Genomic DNA, 22,114 nt, shown 5'->3' on the forward strand with positions numbered 1-22,114 from the left:
AAGATGTGCTGGAGGGCATCGTCAACCATGTGGGAAGGTAAGTTGCGATTGAAGAATAAGGCAGCCATCTGGGACTTTTTGAGGTGGAATTGGTCATCCTGGGAACAGATGCGGTGAAGGTGGAGGAATTGGGAATAAGGCATGGTGTTTTTACAGGTGGTAGGGTGGGAGGAGGGGTACCCATGTTATACTCACTATAAATGTGTTTTGTTAAGTGAAGGTCTCAGCAGCCTGTCTTCCCGGCTAGGATTAAAACACCACGTGGAGAGACCATCAGACATGGTCAAGGGAAACCCACTTTGCTTTGGGAAAAGGAATGAAGATCTATCAACTCATGCAACTTACAGCGATTCACTGAGTTGTTTCAAATTGAATCTGTTTTTGTCTGCAGCAAAGATCACCTGGTACAAAAGGTGGGCACCTTATGGCATTGTTCAAGGAGAGAAGATCACTTGAGGAATCTCAACATGCTATAAACTAAGGCTTTGAAGAAGGCACTTACCACCCATTTAAGGGACTGAACTCACCATCTCCCCAATCACCTGCCTACTCGGGTGAGCAAAAAAGGTGGCTCGTTTTCTCAACTGGGTATCCACGGCAATCTACCTGCCAAGTTGGGGGTTCGGGCAATGTCTTCACTCACTCAAATTTCAGGCGAAATGCTGGCAAATGTGATGGAAACAAAGGTTTGGCCTCTAAAAACTGGAGGCCACCATGCCTATGGTACACCAAAACACTTCCCTTCCTTACCCTCACCCTGTAACAGGAGAGAAAACATTTACCTTCTCACCATTCCACCCCTAAGGAGTGGGCCTCGAGAGACATTGACAGTCACCATGGATCGTCACTGTCGAGGCCCTCGATGGGCTGAGAAATGTGCCAAAGCTCGCCAGTCAGCTCTAAACAAACTGCTTGCCATGCGTTAGGTTGAGTTTTGTCAGTGGTGGGTGTGAGAAAGATGCCTGGACTCACATTTAGTTCCATAAGGTGGTTGCAGTATATCTTTCTTTATATAATATTTAGCATTACAATCCCAGAGGCAATTCAATAGCTTTCATTTCCCTTTACAACAAGTCTTTATACAGTCAAGTTTTTTCCACAATCTACAAATACTTCCTCTCTGCCTGATTGGTCCTATTAATAATTCAGACATTGAGCTGCTTCACTACATCCGCTTATGTAGATCATTGTGATCCCAGAGGCCTTGCAATAACATATACATATACAATTTCAGTGAGCAAACTGAATTGGGGAGGTATAAAAGGTGATACCTTTTCAGGAGCTTTCAGATTGATCCACAAATTGGTTCTTGCATCCATCGGCATGTCAAGTAGGTGGAGTTGTGCTTCTCCCACACAGTAATGCCTGGAATACCTGTCATAGCTGTAGAGAGCCAGCATCAATATCCCATCCCGCAGGTGTTCTTCTGAGACTGGGAAGATCAAAGTCTCCTGCCAAACTGGGAATAAGGTCTTGGTTTGGTTGGAGGTCTCGGCCTCAGTCTTTCCAAGTTTTGTGACCAACGTACCTACGACGTAAATGTCGCAGTAGTTCATATTTTCCACTGTATCTATGAACTGGGCTGGAAAACAGTAAAATAATAAAATAAGGAAGAAAGAGAGCAAGCTAGAATCTGAATTGTTGGCTGCAATATCACTCATTATCTAAGAAAAATGATTTAATGAATGAGGCACTGTTTAGTATGACATCATCATCCCTGAGAATGGTTTTTACGTAAAGGGCAACCAGATGCTACTTTTTGGTTTCTTCAAGTTTCTTCATTTAACCTGTGCTTTAAATACATCAAAAACATGATTCCAGATTTAAGGTCACAAATGACAGTCTGTGGAACAAGTGGAGTGGCAAGACAGCCAAAACCACAATTTTTAACAGGGAGGTTTGAAAAAAAATTCTTTACAGAAAGAATTATTAGAAAATGCAATTCACTGTCACAAATTAAAGTAGGTTCAGAAGTATTTCCAAAAGAGAAATGTGTAAGGAGGGAGGAAGGGTCAGACTACATGGCTCATCAGGTGATAAAGCCTAGCACAGACTTGAATACCAAATGGCCCATTTCTGTTCCTATGATCTTGTCTAATTGTGCACAGCAATTCCCCATGAAAGCAAACTGCCAGTTAAACAACAGTGGCCACTTTTCAAAAGTAAATTATTGCCTGTGAAATGCACGGGGTCCTTGAGAATGAGAAAGTCACTCTATAAAGTGCATATCCGTCCATCTGCACATCCTCCTTTCCCAGGAGTGCTGTAAGAAAGCAAAAGAGTGGAGCGGTGCTGTAATCCCCTTATGTTTTTAATGCCCAACTGAGTAACAAGGGTAAAGATGTCCAGTTCACCCATCTGTCCTTTCATAAAAAGGTCACGTTGCACAAGGAGACTGGGAAATGGAAGCAGGGATGGAATTGCAATGACCTTTGTGTAAAACACAGGATAGTGGAAGAACAGGAAATTATGCTGAAGAAACTGATGGTAGCATTGTCATTCTGAAATGGTAAACTAAAAACCCCAGTGATTGGAGCAATTGGAAGCTACAGCACCATTGTGACAGTTATCGCATAATGGGAGACTACTCTCTAAAGGAAACATTAATCCAGTAATGTTCTTGATATTACTATGCTTCAGATGATTTTTACTATTAGATGCGATTTGAGGCAGTAACTGAATTTGAAAGTGGTTTAAGAGCGCCAAATTCACACAACACTACAGTTCATTCAGCACTGACAAGTGGCAATATGCTACTGTGAGTTCCCTAACTCAGCCAGGGCAGGAGGGAGATGAGATAAGTAGGGGCCAGACAGAGAGTGCTGGATTGTGTGTTGGTGTTGATGGAAATCAACCTGAAGAAGAGGAAAGAAAATTAAACTTAATTTTCTTTATCATAGTTGGCAACTGTAAATGTCTGGGCATGGTAGGGGACTAACTAGTTGCAGTCTAGTGTAACTGAAAGAGCTTTGGTGGTGCAGAGGTAATGCTGCTACCTCTAGACCAGGAGGCCTGAGTTCAAGAAGTCCCACCTGCAATGGATGTTGTGGTAATGTGTCCAGCATAGCTGAAAATTGTCTTGAGTTTATTAACAGGCAAGATAGCTGTATCACCAAACATTTTCCCAGGCATATTGCTACACATGATTGCTTCATCGCCAGAACTCAGTAATTATGACTTTGACAACTACCTCATTTACACTGTGCCCTGAATTATACTGAACCATTGCTACACCTTCAATAATGGTGAGATGCAGTTCCGACTTATGGTAGTTATATTTTGTTGCATAATGCAGCTTCACAGCTTCCAGCCAATCTTCAGATATTTCACTCTCCAAATCATCAGATAGAGAAGCAGCATCAACAGCAGCTATATATAATCAGAAGGAAGGAAAGAATGGTAATGAGTCATCATTCAGGTAAAGGATGGGGCAAAATTTTTCATACCACATTATCACAGATGCTTGCACATTCAACCACCTAATCAGTCACAGTTACCTCCAAACTCAATATTTTATGTTTTGAGTTATTTATCACAAACTGTAATGTTTTTTGTCAAGCTTCTACAATTGCCTTACATCATGGCCCAATATGATAAACAATTCTCTAAAATCCTGTACAAGAGAACAGTAAGTGATAAAGTTCTATATAACACATTAAATAGCATAATCACAATGTAGGCCATATGGATATGTCTTTAAAAGTCATATCTGAATAATTATCCAGTCACTATTTAATGCCATATAGGGCTGCCCTTGCACAGTACAGTTACAATACAGGCTCATCTCAGAGGCTACCGCAGAACAGGCTGCTCTTCCAGGCTCCTCATTCAGGTTAAGAATCTTTGAACTGTGCCTTGTCTGAATAGAAGATCAGATCAACACAATAACAAGAGCAGGAGGAGGTGGCCTTAACTCCACTTTCCTGTCTTTGTCTATCGAACCTGACTCCTGTCAATCAAAAGTCTGTTTTACTCTGCTCTGAATATAGGCAATGAGACTGCCTCTATTTGTCTCTGTAGAAGAGATTAATACACTTCCCTTCTCATTACTAAGTCAAATCAGAGATCCCTTAGTTTAAAACCATACTTTCTATCTTAAATTCCAACAACGCCCCACAGCTTCAACTTTGTTAAATCCTCCAGATTTCTATGTTTCAATAAGATTAGCTTTCACTCTTCTGAATGATCCAATGGACCTATCTCAACCTTTTCTCTTAAGACAACTCCCTTATTCCAGGAATCTGCCGAGTGAATCTTCTCTGAACTGCTTCCAAGGCATGTATCTTTCCTTAACTAAGGTGCCACCAATTCCCTGTACAAATCTAGCAGGATTTCTCTACTTTTATATTTCATTCTCCATGCAATAAAGGCCAGCAGTCCATTTATCTTCCTGTTCACTTCATAGAACATAAAACATTACAACGCAGTACAGGCCCTTCGGCCCTCAATGTTGCACCGACAAGTTAACATTCACTTCCTGCATGTTAACATTTTGTGACATATGTAACATAACACCTAGCTCCCTCTGTACCACGAATTTCTGCAGTCTCTCTCTCTATTTAAATAATTTTGCTTTTCTATTCTTCCTGCCAAAGTGGGCCATCTCATTACAAATATCTCAGCAAATGTAACTACCATATACTCAACCCCTTCATTGTGGCCCAGCTTTGATCACTATAACACTTCAAAAGTTAAAGTTTGTCAACCTGAAAATGACCCATTTATCCTGATTTTGTTTCCTTTTATTAATTGGTCTTCTATTCATGCTAATATAATACCCTCTATACCAGAAGCTCTTATTTTATATGGCAGCCTTTCATGTGATACCTTATCAAATTCCTTTGGAAATTCAAGTACACTGTATCTACTAGCACCCTTTTTATCAACCCTGTGTGTTACATCTTCAAAAAACTCTAACAGATTTGTTAAAAACTATTTCCCTTCCATTAAAGGGATGGTGGCTCAGTGGTTAGCAATTCTGCCTTACTGTGCCAGGGACCTGGGTTTGACTCCAGTCTCAGGCAACTGTCTGTGTGCAGTTTGCACATTCTCCCCGTGCCTGCGTGGGTTTTCCCTCACAATCCAAAGCTGTGCAGGTTAGGTGAATTGGCCATGCTAAATTGCTCATAGTGTTCAGGGATGTGTAGGTTAGGTGCATTAGTTGGGGGAAATGTAGAGTAATAGCTGTAGGGTAATAGGTCTGGGTGGGATACTCTTTGAAGGGTTGGTGTGGACCTATTGGGCCAAATGGCCTGTTTCCACACCGTAGGGATTCTAATTCTAATATTATGTTGACTCGACCTGATTACACCATAGCTTTTTTTTCTTAAATGTCCTGCTACTACTTCCTTAATAACAAATTCTAATATTTTCCAATAACAATGTTAAGCTATCTGGTCAAATGTTTTGTGCTTTTTGTCTCCCTACTTTCCTGAATAGAAGTATGATATTTGTAATTTTCCAATACATTGGCATATTTCCAAAATCTAGGAACTAATGCATTCAGTATCACTGCACACTAAGGTCTAAAAGAGAGCAGCTGTAGGAGCCTTAAGCTACTGCCACCAGTGCCTACTAATATTTTCTAATTACTTTCACCCAAATTGATTCAATATCTTGATCTTTCAAGCCAAAATTATTTCTCACTACCATGATGATGTTATTCATTCTTAACAGATATCCTATCTCATTCATCTTCCTTCCTATCTTCCTGAAATATCAAATACGCCTAAATATTCAGTTTGCAGCCTTTATCATTTTGCAACCATGTCTCTGTAATGGCCATCATGTCATACCCATTAATTTTAGTTTGCGCAGCCAATTTATCCATCTTTTTATCTGAACACATGCAACATTCATAAAGTGCCTTTTATTCGGTCTTTTTGCCATTTTCTTCTACTCTTGCTTGCACATTCCTATTCTTGCTCTGTCCCTTCATGCTGTACTCTGGGTACCGTTACACTTATGCTGCTCTGCTGTATTGCCATGTCCTTTTTCTTTAAATTCCATAAGTCTACTCTTATGTGAACCCACCTCTAGCTAGAGTCTTCTCTACAGTCATGCTTATTATTAACCAGGATCCCAGGGCAGTACTAATGAAGGCATAATGGATTTCCCAGTGGTATAGCTCTGACTTTCCCCAATATTGACACCAGTGCCTGATGCATTATAATGTCTGAAGTTCAGACTCCAGCTCATTAACTTGGAGCTTAAGGTCATTGAGCTACAAACACATTCAGATGTAGTTATGTGAATCACAGTGGTGTCCAGCACTCTCACATGTTACAGTTGCAACACATCCCCTGCCCTGCCATATTCATTAAATTGGTGATGGTACTGTGCCTTTAAGAGAGATGTACTTTTTGTGCCGTTTCTTTTGCAGAGAGGTGTTTCCACTGTGGTACTGGGATGTCTGCTTCAGACAGGCAGTTAGTAAACAGCTTGGAGTTATCCCAGAGTGTTTTTCTTTAATTAGACAAAAGAAGTAGAAGTAGGTGGGCTCAGGGCTCACATAGACCCAGGAAAGTTTTTACTTTTGCTTTCAGTTATTGAGAAGATTTCTGCTGCTGCTGAGATAGCAGCTTGAGTCCTGTACTGCTAGAGTTTTAGATGAGAGGCTTCCTCTTAGAAATAAGGAGAGACAGGCTGTTACTTTCAGTATTTCATTCTGCTGGAATGGAGAAAGGCAGCACATGAGAATCTTAACTGTTTTGCAAAGTAACCTTGTTAAGGTAGTGATGGAGGAGAAAGTGAGGACTGCAGATGCTGGAGATCGGAGCTGAAAATTCATTGCTGGAAAAGCGCAGCAGGTCAGGCAGCATCCAAAGAGCAGGAGAATCGACGTTTCGGGCATGAGCCCTTCTTCAGGAATCCTGAAGAAGGACTCATGCCCGAAACGTCGATCCTCCTGCTCCTTGGATGCTGCCTGACCTGCTGCACTTTTCCAGCAACACATTTTCAGCTAAGGTAGTGATGGACCAATTGAACTGCAACTGGAACACAACAATTTGCACTTCTCTTTAAATCAATATAAAAGTTGGGGTTTAGGCTACCCCTTTACTATTTTGGGTGGGTGGGTGGTGGGGGCAGGGGGAGTGCCTGGGCTGGTCCATAACAAATTGTATTTAACTAACTAAGGTTTCAAGATTACAAATACCATAATAATGATTTCTATTTATATGATATACTCTAACTAGTTAATCTACAAGATCAATACAACACAACTGTCTCCTTGGGAGTTCATCCAAGCAGCATTAATGAAGGATTGAGTCCAATTTCAGGAGTCCTCATTTCAGACTTGAAAATAGACCTTAAGGAATTTTAACCCTTCTTTAACTTCAATACATGCTTAACTTCCTGGAAGAAATGTCATCTTCACCTGTTCTTAATATCTCCTTCCTTGACAGTCCAGCTAAGTACACAGGCAAACCTTTCAATTATTAAAAAAAAATCCAGCAGACAACTTTGGGGTTAGCATCATGCAACATTTTGTGAAATCCATTGTACAATCCATATTGCTATCTGGATCAGTCAGAACTGTTTCACTTTTTAAAATATTACATCCATTTCTAAATCACACCACAGAGAATTTATTGACATGCATTAACACTGGGGCAGACAGGGGTCCCAGAAGTATTCCTGCACATAGGGCACCAAATTGTCAACCACTTAGGGTGTGACTTGTAGAACAAAATTGTTACTATGCTGGCAATATTTTAAATCATGGAGGATTGGCAGCACTTTATCCACTAGTTGGAGCGTTGCCTTACCGTTCTTGGAAATAATAAAGAGTTCTCCAGATGTGTCTGCCATTAAACTGTCAGTTTCTCCCCCGTCGACTGATGTTGTTTCATTTGTTGATCCCAGTGTGTAGTCAGTGTAATTTATGAATTCCGGTGATGTTACCACTGGTTCAGGGGTGTAGATCTTTGGGGTTGTCAGCCGGGTCCTTGGTTGGACTGGCTCTGTAGTCTTCTTCAAACTAAACTGTGATAGCAATTAAAGAAGAGCCTTATGTTTAGGAGAAATTGAACTTAGAAAACTGGCAGATGTAGGTAACATATGTGCTTTTGTTATGCATATTCATGTTCTTGTGACCACATGCTGCTAGCACACGGCTTACTTTCTTTCAACCACGCACCTTTTATCTTCTACTGGTTTTAGAAAGTAGCTGCTGAGGCTGGAGAGATGGACTATCCCCTACCCTTTTATCAATCATTAAAAGAGTAAATTCATCATAGATGTGGGATTATTTATTACACAACAATGTCAAACATGCTCTTTATCAGCCCAACCCTGAGTATTATCCAGGTCTTGCTGCATATGGACACAGAATGCATCATTATCTGAGGATTTGCAAATGGAAATTAACATTCTGCAATCATTAGTGAGCATCCCATTGTCACCTTATGATAGAGATGAGCTGTTACACATGGTTGGCTCCAGGGCATTTCCTGCAATTAATGTCCTGGGATGAGGTGATTGCCCTGTAATAACCACACCTATCTTCCTTTGGTGCTTGGCATGACTCCAACCCTTGGTGGGATTTCTCCCATTTCCAGTTGACTGCATTTTGTTCAGCAGTGTTCTGTGGTGCCATATTTGGTCAACTGTTACTTTGATAGAAGGAATTCAGATCTTTTGACCCTATTTGGACAGAGGCTGTAATAAGGTCAGGAACTGAGTGACCCTGGTGAAACCAAAGTGAACATTGATGAACAGGCTGCTGCCACCTGATAACACTGTTGATGACACCTTCCAACACTCTACTGATGAACAAGAGCAGACTGATTGGTTAGTATTTGTTCAGGTTGAAATCATACTGATTTTGTGCAAACTTGGACACACTTGTCTGGGCAGGGTACACCTTAGCTGTGACCAAAGGCACACATACTGGCAAGAACAGGACTGGAAAGAGACAGAGAGCACCAGCCTTGGAGTATGGACAGGGAGTGGGACACCCAGAGAGTGTAAGGGGGAAGAACGGGTCTCATAACAGTTAAACGTATCCATGGAGTCAGTCACATCATTGGGGAAATAGTATGTATTAAGATCTTCTGGTTGAATAAGGGTAGAAAAAACTCAGCACCCAAGTGGTGCATGAGCTTCATTCACATCTGACCTACCCAAACCCTTGACCTGAGTGGCCACATATTCATGGTTATACTCTGCACTCAACCAAAACCACTCAACTCTTTCAGGGTGTAGTCAGCTCTCAAACAATTTGTGAAGTCTTAATAATATCCCAAGCTACATTAATATTTGCTCAGACACCTCTTAGATATTCCTCCCAATTTTCATTCCTTTTGAGGTAATAATATTTTAATAACGTTTAATCTCATCGACAGCAGTACTCTTAATTAGACACGGTGAGAGCTGTTTGTCCTAAAGCTGGTTGATATAAGCAAATATTTCTGGGAACTGCTGATTTAATGTTAGGCAAGGGAGCCATGAGAAAACTCTGGCTTCATTGTACGAAAATAAAATTTAATTTCACCACAGAGCTTCTCTGTTTCTGGCTCAGCGAATTAGATCTTTGCTGTTCATCCTGTTCTTTTAGATGTGATTAACCATTTTGCACTAACCTGAGGCTATTGTGCATAAATCCCCAGTTTTCACCTAGCATCTGTCTTGTGAAGGAGACCCACACTAAAGTGACATGTACCCATCTAAATTGTCTCTTAACTCTAAATTTTACAATTACTGTCTGACAGCTATCCTGTTTTTATTTTGCGTACAAATCTAAACTGGTTGGAGATAAATTTAACCTACAACATGTTCCTCCATAGAGTCATACAGTCCCGCTCCATCTTAATAATATCCTTCCTATAACAGGGCGATCAGAATTGGATACAGCACTCCAGAAGAGGCCTCACCACCGGGCCTGTACAATCTCAACATGATATTCCAACTCCTATACTCAAAGGTTTGGGCAATGAAGTATGCTAAATGCCTTCTTAACCACCCTATCTACATGTGACACAAGCTTCAAAGAATTATGAACATGAACTGCTCATTCTTGAAGGTTCTACAATACTATCCAAGGCCCTACTTTTAATTGGGTAAGTCCTGCACTTATTTGTTTCACTAAAATGTAATATCTCGCAGTTATCCAAATTAAACTTCATTTGCCAAAGATCAAAGAGGCTATCTTTGTGTTGAACCTCAGGAGATGGTAGTGATATTAAATGAATATTTCATGTCAGTTTTTACCGTGGAGAAATAAATGGAGGCTAGAGAACACAGTGAAATAAATATCGATGTTTTGAAAACAGTTCACATTACAGAAGAGAGGTCTTAGAAAATGTAAAGGTGACAAATCTCTAGGATCTGATCTAGTGTATGTCAGGATGTTGTGGGGAGTTTGGGAGGAAATTGCAGGGCCTCTTGCAGAAATATTTGCATCATCTATAAGTATGGGTGAGGTGTCAGATGGCTGCAGGGTGGCAAATGTTACCTTTGTTTAAGAAGGGATGGGAGGAGAAGCCTGGGAACTATAGATCTGTGAGTCTGATTTTGGTTGTGGTTAAGTTGTTAGAAGTGATTCTGAAAGATAGGAATTATATGCAATTAGAGGCAAGGAATGATTAGGGATAATCAGCATGGTTTTGTCTCACAAACTTGATTTGAGTTTTTTCAGGAAGTAACCAAGAAGATTGATGAGGATAGAGCAGTAGACTTTTTTTTTACTTTTACTTTAGTAAAGCATTTAACAAGGTTCCACATTAGACTAATTTTGATAAGATAATTAGTAAAGTTAAATTACTTGGGACCCAGGGTGACCTTGTCAATTGAATAAGAAACAAGTACATTTGTATTCCATGGAATGGTAGAAGCAAAATAGTAAAGAATATCAACATTATCGATCCACTCTGAACAATGGTGATCCAGTATATGTAGTTTGTCACCTGCAGAAGTTTTGGCCCAAAATAGAAAGAATGTAGAGGTACTGGAAAGGATTCAGGGGAGATTTACAAGGATGACACCAGATACACATGGGTATAAACATCAAGAAAGGATTGACAGGCTAGATCTCCTTCCTCTTGATAAAAAGGCAGAGGGGTGACCTAATAAAAAAAGTTCTTTTAAATTATCAAAGAATTTCAACAGGGTACATCCAGGAAGAATATTTTCTCTTGTGGGGAAAAACGTAACAAGAAGCCATCAATATAGTCAGCAAAAACAAAAAATATTAAATGGGAAATTCATAACAAATGTCTTCAACCAAACAGTAGGAAGAATGTGGAACTCACTAAGAAGTGGAATGGTTGAAGCAATTGATGTAGATACATTTCAGGGAAAACTAGCTAAACAGAGAGGGAGAAAGGAATCAAAGTTTATGGTGGTAGATTTGTGCAAAGAAATATGGGAGGTGATTCAAGTGGAGTATAAACATGGCACCCCCCAGTTGGCCTAAGTGGTCTACTATCCAATGTAATGAGCACATAAGGACAATTGGTGAAGAAAATAGAACATTATACTGAGCACGAGAAGATAGGCATAAAAAGGTTTATGTGCAATATTGTGCAAGTATAATGGGAGCTTTAATTCTGCAAGTCATATGTACTGTATCTGACATAAGTATGGAGTAATGGTTTAACAGAGTGAGCCTATGGGATTATGATATACCTGATCACCTGAAACTATGTCAATCAATGACTAAGTAACATATGAAGGAAAATAAAAATAAAAAGTTTCTTGTTAAAATGTACCCAGACTTCTGCAGAATAATTTAAGAGACAACAGGACATTACACTAACCAAAAGCTGAAACGAGTGAACTGGATGTTAACACGTTGTGATGTACTCAGTGGGAAGAAAGATAACTTCTTTCTGTGGGAGGAAACAGGTGACCACTTCTACACAGAATCATTTTATTCAAAATAAAAAGTGAATTGAAGTTAACGTTGTTGGGGGAACGGAAGGAGCGGATTTGATTGCTGCAGTTATTTTACTCAACCACTTTCAGTCCAGTTGCCATTGTGCAGCCTTTTGTTCACTGATCCTGCATCTACCTGTTCTTTAAGACAGGTGGCACCAATGCAATTGGCAAGTAACAAGCCATTTGACCTTTTTGACATTAAAGTTGGCAACTGGTAAACAATCTGACATTTTGGTACCAGGCCATGAGTACACTCAGTTAGAGACAGAGTACCATTGCCAAAGTTGATATAGTTATATAGAAGTCAGGATGGTATGTGCCTTAGAGGGCAATTTGAAAGTGGTTGTGTTTCGATGCATCTGCTGCTTCTGTCCTTCTAGGTAAGGGAAGTTGGAGGTTTGACAGGTGCTGTCTGAAGGAGTTTTCTGGGAAATTTCTGCAATCCATCTTGTGTAACCATTGTACATTGGTAGTAGAGGTACTGAATGAGTAAAGTTAGTGAATGTGGTGCCGATCAAGTGGGTTACTTTGTCCTGGATGGTGTCAAGCTTTGTAACTGTTATTGGATCTGCACCCATCCAGGAAATTGGAAGCACTCCATCACATTGCTGACCTATCCTTATAGCTGATGAACAGGGGAGATGAGAGGATAGTTACTTGCCACAGAATTCCTAGCATCTGATCTGCTCTTGTAGCCACTGTATTTATGATATTAACATAAAACCATTCAGTTTCCAGTCAATGATAACCTCCATGACATTGATATTGGGGCATTCAGTGATATGAATGCCATTGAATGTCAAGGAACAATGTTTAGATTTTATTTTGTGAGAAATAGTAACAGAGTCATACAGCATGGAAACAGACTCTTTGGCCTGACCAGACATCCCAATTTGACCCAGTCCCACTTGCTAGCATTTGGCACGTATCCCTCTAAACTCTTCCTTTTTCATATGCCCACCTAGATGCCTTTTAAATGTTTTAATTGTACCAGCCTCTACCATTTCCTTTGGCAGTTTATTCCATACATGCACCATCCTCTCCATGAAAAAGTTGCCCCTCAGGTCCTTTGTTGAAGATGGCACTTTTATAGTGGAAATGTGCTTGTCACTTATTAGCCCAAGTATCTGAGGAATCGCACGTGCTACAAAACACTGAACTTGTAGCAAACACCCATATTTCTGATGTTATTTTGGAGGGAAGCTCACTAATGAAGTGAAGCAGCTTCAGATGGCTGGGCCTTGGACTGAGATCACTGTTCCCCGTAACTTTTTTTGCCACGACACAGACCTCCAAGATCCATTTATGACACCAGCTTCCAGAAGCCACCCATTGTCAAGCCAATCAGCATACCTGGGACTTCACAGCTGCTGTACAGCTTAGCGGGAACACTCACTGAGATGTGAAACAAAAACAGAAATGGCTGGAGAAACTCAACTGGTCTAGCAGCATTTGTGGGATGAAAGCAGAGTTAACATTTGGAGTCCAGTGATACTTCATCAGAGCTAGATGATTGCCGTCCAACAGTCATAGATGTGCAGGTTGGGTGAATTGGCCGTGCTAAATTACCCATAGTGTTCAGGGATGTGTAGGTTAGGTACATGAGTCGGGGTAAATGAAGAATAATAGGGTAGGGGAATGGGTCTGATTGGGTTACTCTTCAGAGGGCCAGTGTGAACTTGGGCTAAATTGTCTGTTTCCACACTGTAGGGATTCTATATTCTATTCTATGATAATCTTTATTAGGTATGGCTCCAACCAGCAGAGTGCTTTTCCTTCAATTTCCATTAATGTCAATTTTGATAGAGCTCCTTGGTGCCACGCTTGGTCAAGGGCAGTCCCTTTGGAATTTAGCTTGAGTTCATATTTGGACCAAAGTGAACATTGTTGACAGGTTATTGCCGAGTAATTGCTGCTTGATAACACTGGTGACAACCCCTTCCATCACTTTACTGATGATCTAGGATAGACTGATAGGGCACTACTTAGCCAGATTGGATTTTTCGTACTTTCTGTGTACAGGACACACCTGAGCAATTTTCCACACAGACAGGTAGATGCCAGAATTGTAGCTGTAGTGGAACAGCTTGACTAGGGGTGCGGCAAGTTCTGGAACACAAATGTTCAGTACTGTTGCCAGAATGATGTCAGGACCACATGCAAAGCTTTCTGTGTTTTGATATCAAGTGGACTGAATTGAATTCAGCACTTCATCATCGGATCCCTACTATGTGTAAGCAGGCCATTTAGCCCATCAAGTCCACACCGACCCTCTGAACAGCAGCCTACCAGACCCATCCTCATATCCTATCCCTGTAACCCTGCATTTTGCATGACTATTCCACTCAATCTATTCATCCCTGGACACTAGAGACAATGTAGCACGGCCAATCCACCTAACTGTACATCTTTAGACTGTGGGAAGAAACCCATGCAGACACAGGCAGAATGTACCCTACAAACTCTACACAGACAGTCACCCAAGGCTAGAATTGACTCTGACTCTCTGGGTGCTGTGAGGCAACCGTGCTAATCACTGAGCCACCATGCTGTCCACTTCTGGATGAAGATTGTTGTGAATGCTTCATTGATGCGTTGCATCTCCAACCCTCTTTATTGAGGGGAAGGAGGTATCTAAGAAGCCATTACCTCCAATGAGCGGTGGAGTTATTCATCACCATTGGCAGCTGGATGATGCAGGACTACAGAGCTTTGGTCTGAAAGATTTATTTGATCGCTTAGCTCTGCCTGTCACTTACTGCATCTGCAGTTGGCATGCAAATAGTCCAATAATGTAGTTTCAGTAGATTGACACAATGTTTAAGTGTTGCTCCTGTCAGACTCGCCTGAATATTTCACTAAACTAGCACTGGTAGTAAAGGTAGAGAGTGAAGGCTGGACTAGTTTATGATCACGGGTGAAAACAATTTAGCTGCTGCATATGGCTCACACATGACCAAGGCTGTGAGTCATGACAGGTATGGGGATCATGATGGGGTTCTTCCCTGACCATAAGGCATGTCTCCACTGACTTCGGTGTTAAGGAGTCTCTAAAACAGAAAGTACACAAGTCCTTCAGAGCAGTTAGAATGACTCAATCTCAGAGTCATTAAATAACGGTTCTATCAGTAATACAGACAAATGTCAAACTTTGGAGTGAGTATTAGCTGTCATGGGAGAGTGACTGGGCGAGCCGTGGCTTACAGCTGCAATGTGAGAATTCTCCTCTCTGCAACACTCCCTATCCTCAATGCAACTTTGGCTAGTGACACTGACAGCGTTAAGAATGTGGCTTCAAGCGAGAGATCCTAGTGGTTTTTTTTTGTTATTGTTTCTAAGATGTATCTAGTTTATTATAAGATTCCTGAGTCAGTGACTGACTGACTAACTGCTGTGAGAGTTGTGTTCACTGACCTGCTGCGCCGTGGGAACGATGTTACTCTGCCTCACGGTTGCTCCAGCTTTCTCGGGGCTCTTAGAGACTCCTGCCCTTTTCCTGGAACAGCGGCAAAGCAAGGCCAGCACACAGATGGCCAGCAAGCCAGCAACTGTGCCCAGTGTGCCCCCGACTGCCGCCAGTGGAAGTGCCATCACGGTCTGAGAGCCTCTCCCCGCTCCCGGTGACACATTTTGGGAAAGATCTGCAGTCCTCTTGGATTCAAACAGGCGGCTGAAGTTATCTTCCGCCATCCTGCCCCGGGAACTCATCCCTCACGCACAGTGAAACCTGGCAGGCGGTCTGGTGAGCAAGAGATCTCGGGCATTGCCATCCTGAAGTCAGTCAGAGAGGGGAAGCTGCCGAGGAGACATCGGCAGCGCTTTCTGTGGGTTCAAACTGATCTCAGCAGGAGAGGCGGGGCTTGCTGATGGGATACAAAACAGGTATCTGGGGCAAGGCTTTCGAAAGGCAACGGGGAACTTATATAACGCTCACGAAAGGCAAATTATTGTTCGCGTTTCACATCTCGAATCTCACATGAGCCGTCAGGAACCGACAGCATGTTGAGATTCTGTTTAACACCAGAGAAACAAGTTGCAACAGTGCTGCAAACAGCAATATCTCTTATTTATTAACTCCCAAAACAGATCCCGCCAATTACCGTAAGATGTACAAGACAGCAGTTTTGTTTTTCTCATTGCACTGATGCATTCGATGAGGTCTGAGTTCTGTGCAACCAGGAGCGAAGGTATCAAAGAGTTTGGATCCCTATAAAAATCGATGATTTCACTCCTCTGGGGAGCAGTTAATTACATAGCAGGTCCTGTTCCTCACTCCAACAGTTAGGAGAGAGCACAGGAAGGGTACAGGTGGTAAGGGAGTAGCACTAGCTTAAGGCATTCTTTGAAGTGGCTCATTGTCTGTATCATCGATGCCTTCGCCCAGCTCCCACCTGTGCCTCTATGGAGTAGCTGCTTGCATTCAAACGTGGACACAAATGGTAAACTGCTTTGATAGCTGGACTAAAACCAGGCGAAGGTTAGGTCTCCTGCCCTTAGCAACTTAAGGATTTTACCACCTTGGAATGTGAAGATTGATTCCAGAGAATTAAGCAGATGAATTTTTAAGTAACAGGTATTTAACAGCTAGCAGAGTGCACACAAAGACACTTATTGTGAGGGTGGTGATAACATGACTACAACAAGCTAGCAATGCTGAATACAAGTGCAATCTCTAAACATCACCCTTTTATATGAAACAAAAAACGCATATGCTCTCATTTACAGTTGCATGTATTTCAAATTACCAATATGCATGGTCACAAATAACACTGTCACTCTTTAACACAATGGTGTATTAGTTCTACTCCGTTCCAATTTAAAAACATTTCTTATGGCCCCTTGAGCCTGCGCTGTCAATTCAATAGGATTATGGCTGAGCCGACATTCCTCAAGTCTATTTTCCTGCCTTTTCCCGTAATCCATGATTCCCCAACTGATCAAGAATCTATCAATCTCAGTCTTCAATTCTCCCATAACCACTATATTTTTATGATTAGTCCAGTTCAGCTTCTGGTCAACTGTAACTCCCAGGATGTTGTTAGTGTGGGTTGAAGTGATGGCAAAACCATTGAATATCAAGCGGCAATTTCAGAGATAAATTGTTTCTAAGATAAGTGAAGTTTAACCTCCCACACCCACACAATGCTTCAGAGGGTACAAAGTTTTAATCTCTTAAGGTTCAAACATGGTATCATGAGATATTTGAGAGTTGTCTGTTTACAGAGAAACTGGAGAGTTGCCTGTTAACAGAAAAAAAATGGACGTTAACTGCATTGAAGATGACCTTCACAAATATATTACTCTCTAGTGGCCCTTTGACCGACCTCTCTTAAGCATCAAAATTAGTTTGATGAAAACATTGAGGTAATCCAGAAAATACTGAAGGAGAAGCATTGCTACAGAGTATATCTCAATGACAAATCATTACTGCTGAGCGGAACACCCAACATAATGGGCAACGCAAGTTCAGTCGGATGCAAGACACTTAGCTGAACCTGAAAGCAGCTGAACATCAGTCATATGAAGATCATAAAAGACTGAAAGAAATTCTATGGTGATCTGAAATCTGTCTAAGAACTGCAGTCTGCTGGTTAATCACTAATCCTTGGGACCCAAAAGTTAACACTACACAGAGGAAAGGGCCAAGTTCGAGAAAGATGTTTGGAACATTTCAACCACATCCTGAATCAGCCTTCACATATCGATGAAGAAGCAATTAACAAGCTACCACAGGTTCCCATTAACTTCTCCCATGGTGACCCTCCCACGATGTTAGAGAAAACAAAAGACAAAGTTCAGAGAGCTGGTGCTTTCTCAGCTGAGGTCTTCAAGCCTGGAGATCAATGTTTGATCAAACACCAGGCACTGAGGTGCTCACCTGAGCTGGCAGGTCAAACCCCATTATAGTGAACCAGTCACAGTGAGTTAGACTACATGTAGACAGAATGCATGTCTTAGCACTTGCTAAGTTTTATTCATTCATAAATTATGATGTGTCACGAGCTAAGTCTGTACTTATTACCCAACTATAACTGTCTTTGAGCTTGGGTAGTGACCTGCTATCATGAAACATTGCAATCCATGTGCTGTATGAGGACCCACAAAGCCATTAGGGAGGGAATTCCAGGATTTTGACCCAGTGCCCCTGAAGAAACAGAGATATAGTTCCAAGTCAGGATGGTGTGTGCCTTGGAGGGGAACTTGCAGTTGATGGTTTTCCCATCTTTCTAGGTGATAGAGGTTGTGGATTTGGAAGGTGTTATTAGAGAATCCTTGGTGAGGTACTGCAGTGTACCTTGTAGATGTTACATTCTTCTGCGACTGAGCATCAGTGGTGGAGGGAATGAATGTTTGTGGATGTGTTGCCAATCAAGTGGGCTGCTCTGTGGTAGATGCTGTCAAGCTTCTTGAGTGTTGTTGGAGCTGCACTCATCCAGGTAACTTATTCTGTACTCAGACATTCAGTATACAGTAAACAGACTCTGATGTTTAGTATTGCTGAATAAAGAGATATGCTGTCAATTTTCTTTTTGTTTTGCATTTATCAGAACAGACACAAAAATACCAAATTTCAAAGTGAACAACAATTTGGACTTCATGATAAAACAGTGCTGATTAGCTGGGTAAGTTGACTCTGATTGATCAAGTTACAACCATGGAGAGTGCACCACTGACCAACAAACCCCCCACCATATTTTTCTTTAACTCTGAAAAGGTGAAATGCCTGGACATATTCTTTTCACCTGTGGAGGACAAGGCCTAAATATGAATACATGTAGCTTCTAGCAAGTGTAAATTAGGCATATTGTGAGCTTGACTGATCAACTTAAATTGGTGGTTGGTGCAATTCTTAGCACACTCAGCATTATTCTCAAATTGAGGTGGTTGAATTAGGAGATGCATAATCTTGAGTATTCTTGTTAATAAAACCTTTCTTCCAGACCATAAAATCTAGGAGAAAGTGAGGACTGCAGGTGCTGGACATCAGAATCGAAAGGTGTGGTGCTGGAAAAGCACAGCAGGTCTGGCAGCATCTGCAAAGCAGGAGAATCGATTTCTGATGAAGGGCTTATGCCCGAAACATTGACAGTCCTGTTTCTCGGATACTGCCTGTCCTGCTGTGCTTTTCCATTGCCACACTTTGAGACCATAAAAACCAGGCTTTGAGTTCTTTCCTTCACTGTCTTTCTAATTTTTGATCCAGAGCACAGTGTCATAGAGTCTGGGGTCTATTTAACCCTGATCACATGTAAGGTCCGCCAGAACCTGATCATGTGAGGGAGGGATATATACCTGACCCCAATGTCACAGTGTCTGCACTCTTCCCCATTCGCAGGGTGCTGTCTAAGTGCAGCTTGTTTTGAATGTACTGGCGCCCTCTGCTGTGGCAAAATAAATATAAAGCTTTAGGGATTTATCACTTTCTTTTCTGAAACTGGCTGAACTGGTTCTGATCACCAGTTTCTAAACAGCTGAAGCTCCATCTGGCAGTCAGTCTATATGAACCCAGAGGAAGGAAAGAATACTGGGGTCTGATTTTGCAACTGCAGTTACGGTCAGATTTCCACTCCATGCTATTATTTTCCATCAAGACAGAGCTCTGCATTTCTGGCTGGAGATTGATCACAACTCCTTCAGAAATGCAAAACGCACCTTAAATTTAACAGGTATAGGATAATCAGGAAAAGTCAAACTACATCCCATTTTCACACCAGCTCACCACCTTTTCAAAAGCAATTAGGAACAAGCAATAAATGCTTTTCCAATAAAAGCAACATGCTCATCTCCTGACTGAATAAACATAAAATATAAAGAAACAGATGGAGACATGGGATACTGTAAAGGATCTGGGCTTTGACACTATTTCCAGTGACAGTACTGAAGATTTGTGCTCCAGAACTTGCCACACCTGAGACAAGCTGTTCCATTACAGCTATAATACTGGCATCTACCTAACAATGTGGAAAATTGCCCAGGTCATCCTGTACACAAAAAGCAGAACAAATCCAACCGGCCAAATAAAAAATAGCCTGTCAATCTACTCTCAAAATAAGTAAAGTGATGGAAGGGGTCTTTAACAGTGCTATCAAGCAGCACTTAGAGTCATAGAATCATAGAGATGTACAGCATGGAAACAGACCCTTCAGTCCAACCCGTCCATGCCAACCAGATATCCCAACCCAATCTAGTCCCAACTGCCAGCACCCGGTCCATATCCCTCCAAACCCTTCCTATTCATATACCCATCCAAATGCCTTTTAAATGTTGCAATTGTACCAACCTCCACCACTTCCTCTGGCAGCTCATTCCATACACGTACCACCCTGTGTGTGAAAAGGTTGCCCCTTAGGTCTCTTTTATGTCTTTCCCTCTCACTCTAAACCTATGCCCTCTAGTTCTGTACTCCCTGACTCCAGGGAAAAGACTTTATCTATTTATCCTATCCATGCCCCTCATGATTTTGTAAACCTCTATAAGGTCACCCCTCAACCTCCGACGCTCCAGGGAAAACAGCCCCAGCCTGTTCACCCTTTCCCTATAGCTCAAATCTTCCAACCCTGGCAACATCTTTGTAAATCTTTTCTGAACCCTTTCAAGTTTCACAACATCTTTCCGATTTGCCCAACAATAATCTGCTCAGTTTTGGTTCTGCCAGGACCACTCAACTCCTGACTTTATTACAGCCATCGTTCAAACATGGGAGAAAAGAGCGGAATTCCAGGCATGAAGTGGGAGCAACTGTCCTTGACATCAAGGTCGCATTTAACTGAGTATGGCATCAAAGAACCCTGGCAAAGCTAGAATCAAAGGGAAAACTGGTTGTGGTCATACCTGGCACAAAGGAAGGTAATTGCAGCTGTTGGAAATCAGATATTTCAGCTCCAGGATTTGTTTGCAGGAAACCCTCTTCCTTAGGGTAGTGTCCTAGGCCCAACCGTCTTCAGCTCCTTCATTAATGACCTTCCCTCCATCATAACGTCAGAAATAGGGATGTTCACTGATGATTGCACAATGTTCAGCATCACTTGCAACTTTTCAGATACTGAAGCTGTCCATAGCCAAAAATAATAATAAGTGGTCAATATCCAGGTTTGGGCTAACAAATAGCAAATACTATTCCTGCTACACAAGTGTCAGGCAATGAAAATCTAATCATCAACCTTTGATATTGAATAGCATTACAATCACTGAATCTACCACTATTAACATATTGGGAGTTACCATTGAACAGAAACTGAACTGGATTCACCATATAAATATTGGTGATAAGAGCAGGTTAGAGGCTAGGAGTCCTGCATCTCCTGACTTCCCAAAGCCTATCCCTCCTTTGCAGCTCCAATAAAATTCAAAAAGAGTGATCATATGCCTTGGGCCCTATTTATGAGATTGCCAATAAAAGGCCTTATAAGACGTAGGAGCAGAAGTAGGCCCATTCAGACCTTTGAGTCAGCTCCACCATTCAATAAGATCATGGTTGATCTGATAATCCTGAGCTCCACTTTCCTGCCTTATCCCCGTATTTCTCAAATCCATTATTGGTTAAAAATTTATCTGTCTCAGCTTTGAATATACTTACCTCAGCCTCTAAAGTGCTCCGCAATAAAGAAGTCAACAGATTCACAACATAGTTACAGAAGAAATTTATTTTCATCTCTCATTTAAGAGGGTGACCCCATATTCTTGAGATTATGCCCTCTAATTATAGACTCTCCCACAAGGGGAAACAAGCTGTCTGCATCTACCTTTTAAGATCCCCTAAGAATCTTATATATTCTTATAGGTCTGCTCTCATTCCTATAGATTCCAAAGAGTACAGACCCAATCTATTTAACCACCCTTCATAACACAGTCCCTCTATATCCAGTATCAGCCAATTGAACATTTCCTGGACTGCCTCCAATGCTAGTAGATTTTTCCTTAGATAAGAGGCTCAAAACTGTTCACAGTATTGTAGCTGTGGTCTGGCAGGTTCCTTGAATAGTTTTAACAAAACCTGCACATTTTTATATTTCATTCACTTTTAAATAAAAGCCAACATTAATTTACCTTATTGAATCAATACCCAATGAACGTGAATGCTAGCGTTTATAGAGATTTATTCATGAGGGCTTCCTCTGTGCTGCAGTTGTTTTGCAGTCTTTTGCTTTTTAAATAATATTCTGCTTGTCTAGTCTTCCTGCCAAAGGCATAACCTCACATTTTCCCACATTATGTATCTAGTGGTGGCATCCCA

General features: G+C 41.4%; 1 protein-coding gene across 1 annotated transcript in view; it reads right to left on the reverse strand.

Annotated features, from left to right (window-relative positions):
- Nucleotides 1-15,688, reverse strand: part of syt13 (synaptotagmin XIII) — a 24,938-nt gene extending 9,250 nt beyond the window's left edge. Inside the window, exons 1-4 of the mRNA XM_043706259.1 lie at nt 15,295-15,688; nt 7,770-7,986; nt 3,235-3,369; nt 1,272-1,582 (exon numbers count right to left, since the gene is read on the reverse strand). Of these exons, the coding sequence (XP_043562194.1) occupies nt 1,272-1,582; nt 3,235-3,369; nt 7,770-7,986; nt 15,295-15,588 (957 nt within the window). The 5' untranslated portion in view covers nt 15,589-15,688. The remainder of the gene's footprint in view (nt 1-1,271; nt 1,583-3,234; nt 3,370-7,769; nt 7,987-15,294) is intronic.
- Between the last annotated feature and the right edge of the window lie 6,426 nt (nt 15,689-22,114).

Source organism: Chiloscyllium plagiosum, chromosome 16 (genome assembly GCF_004010195.1).
Source record: "Chiloscyllium plagiosum isolate BGI_BamShark_2017 chromosome 16, ASM401019v2, whole genome shotgun sequence".
Taxonomy (NCBI): Eukaryota; Metazoa; Chordata; class Chondrichthyes; order Orectolobiformes; family Hemiscylliidae; genus Chiloscyllium; species Chiloscyllium plagiosum.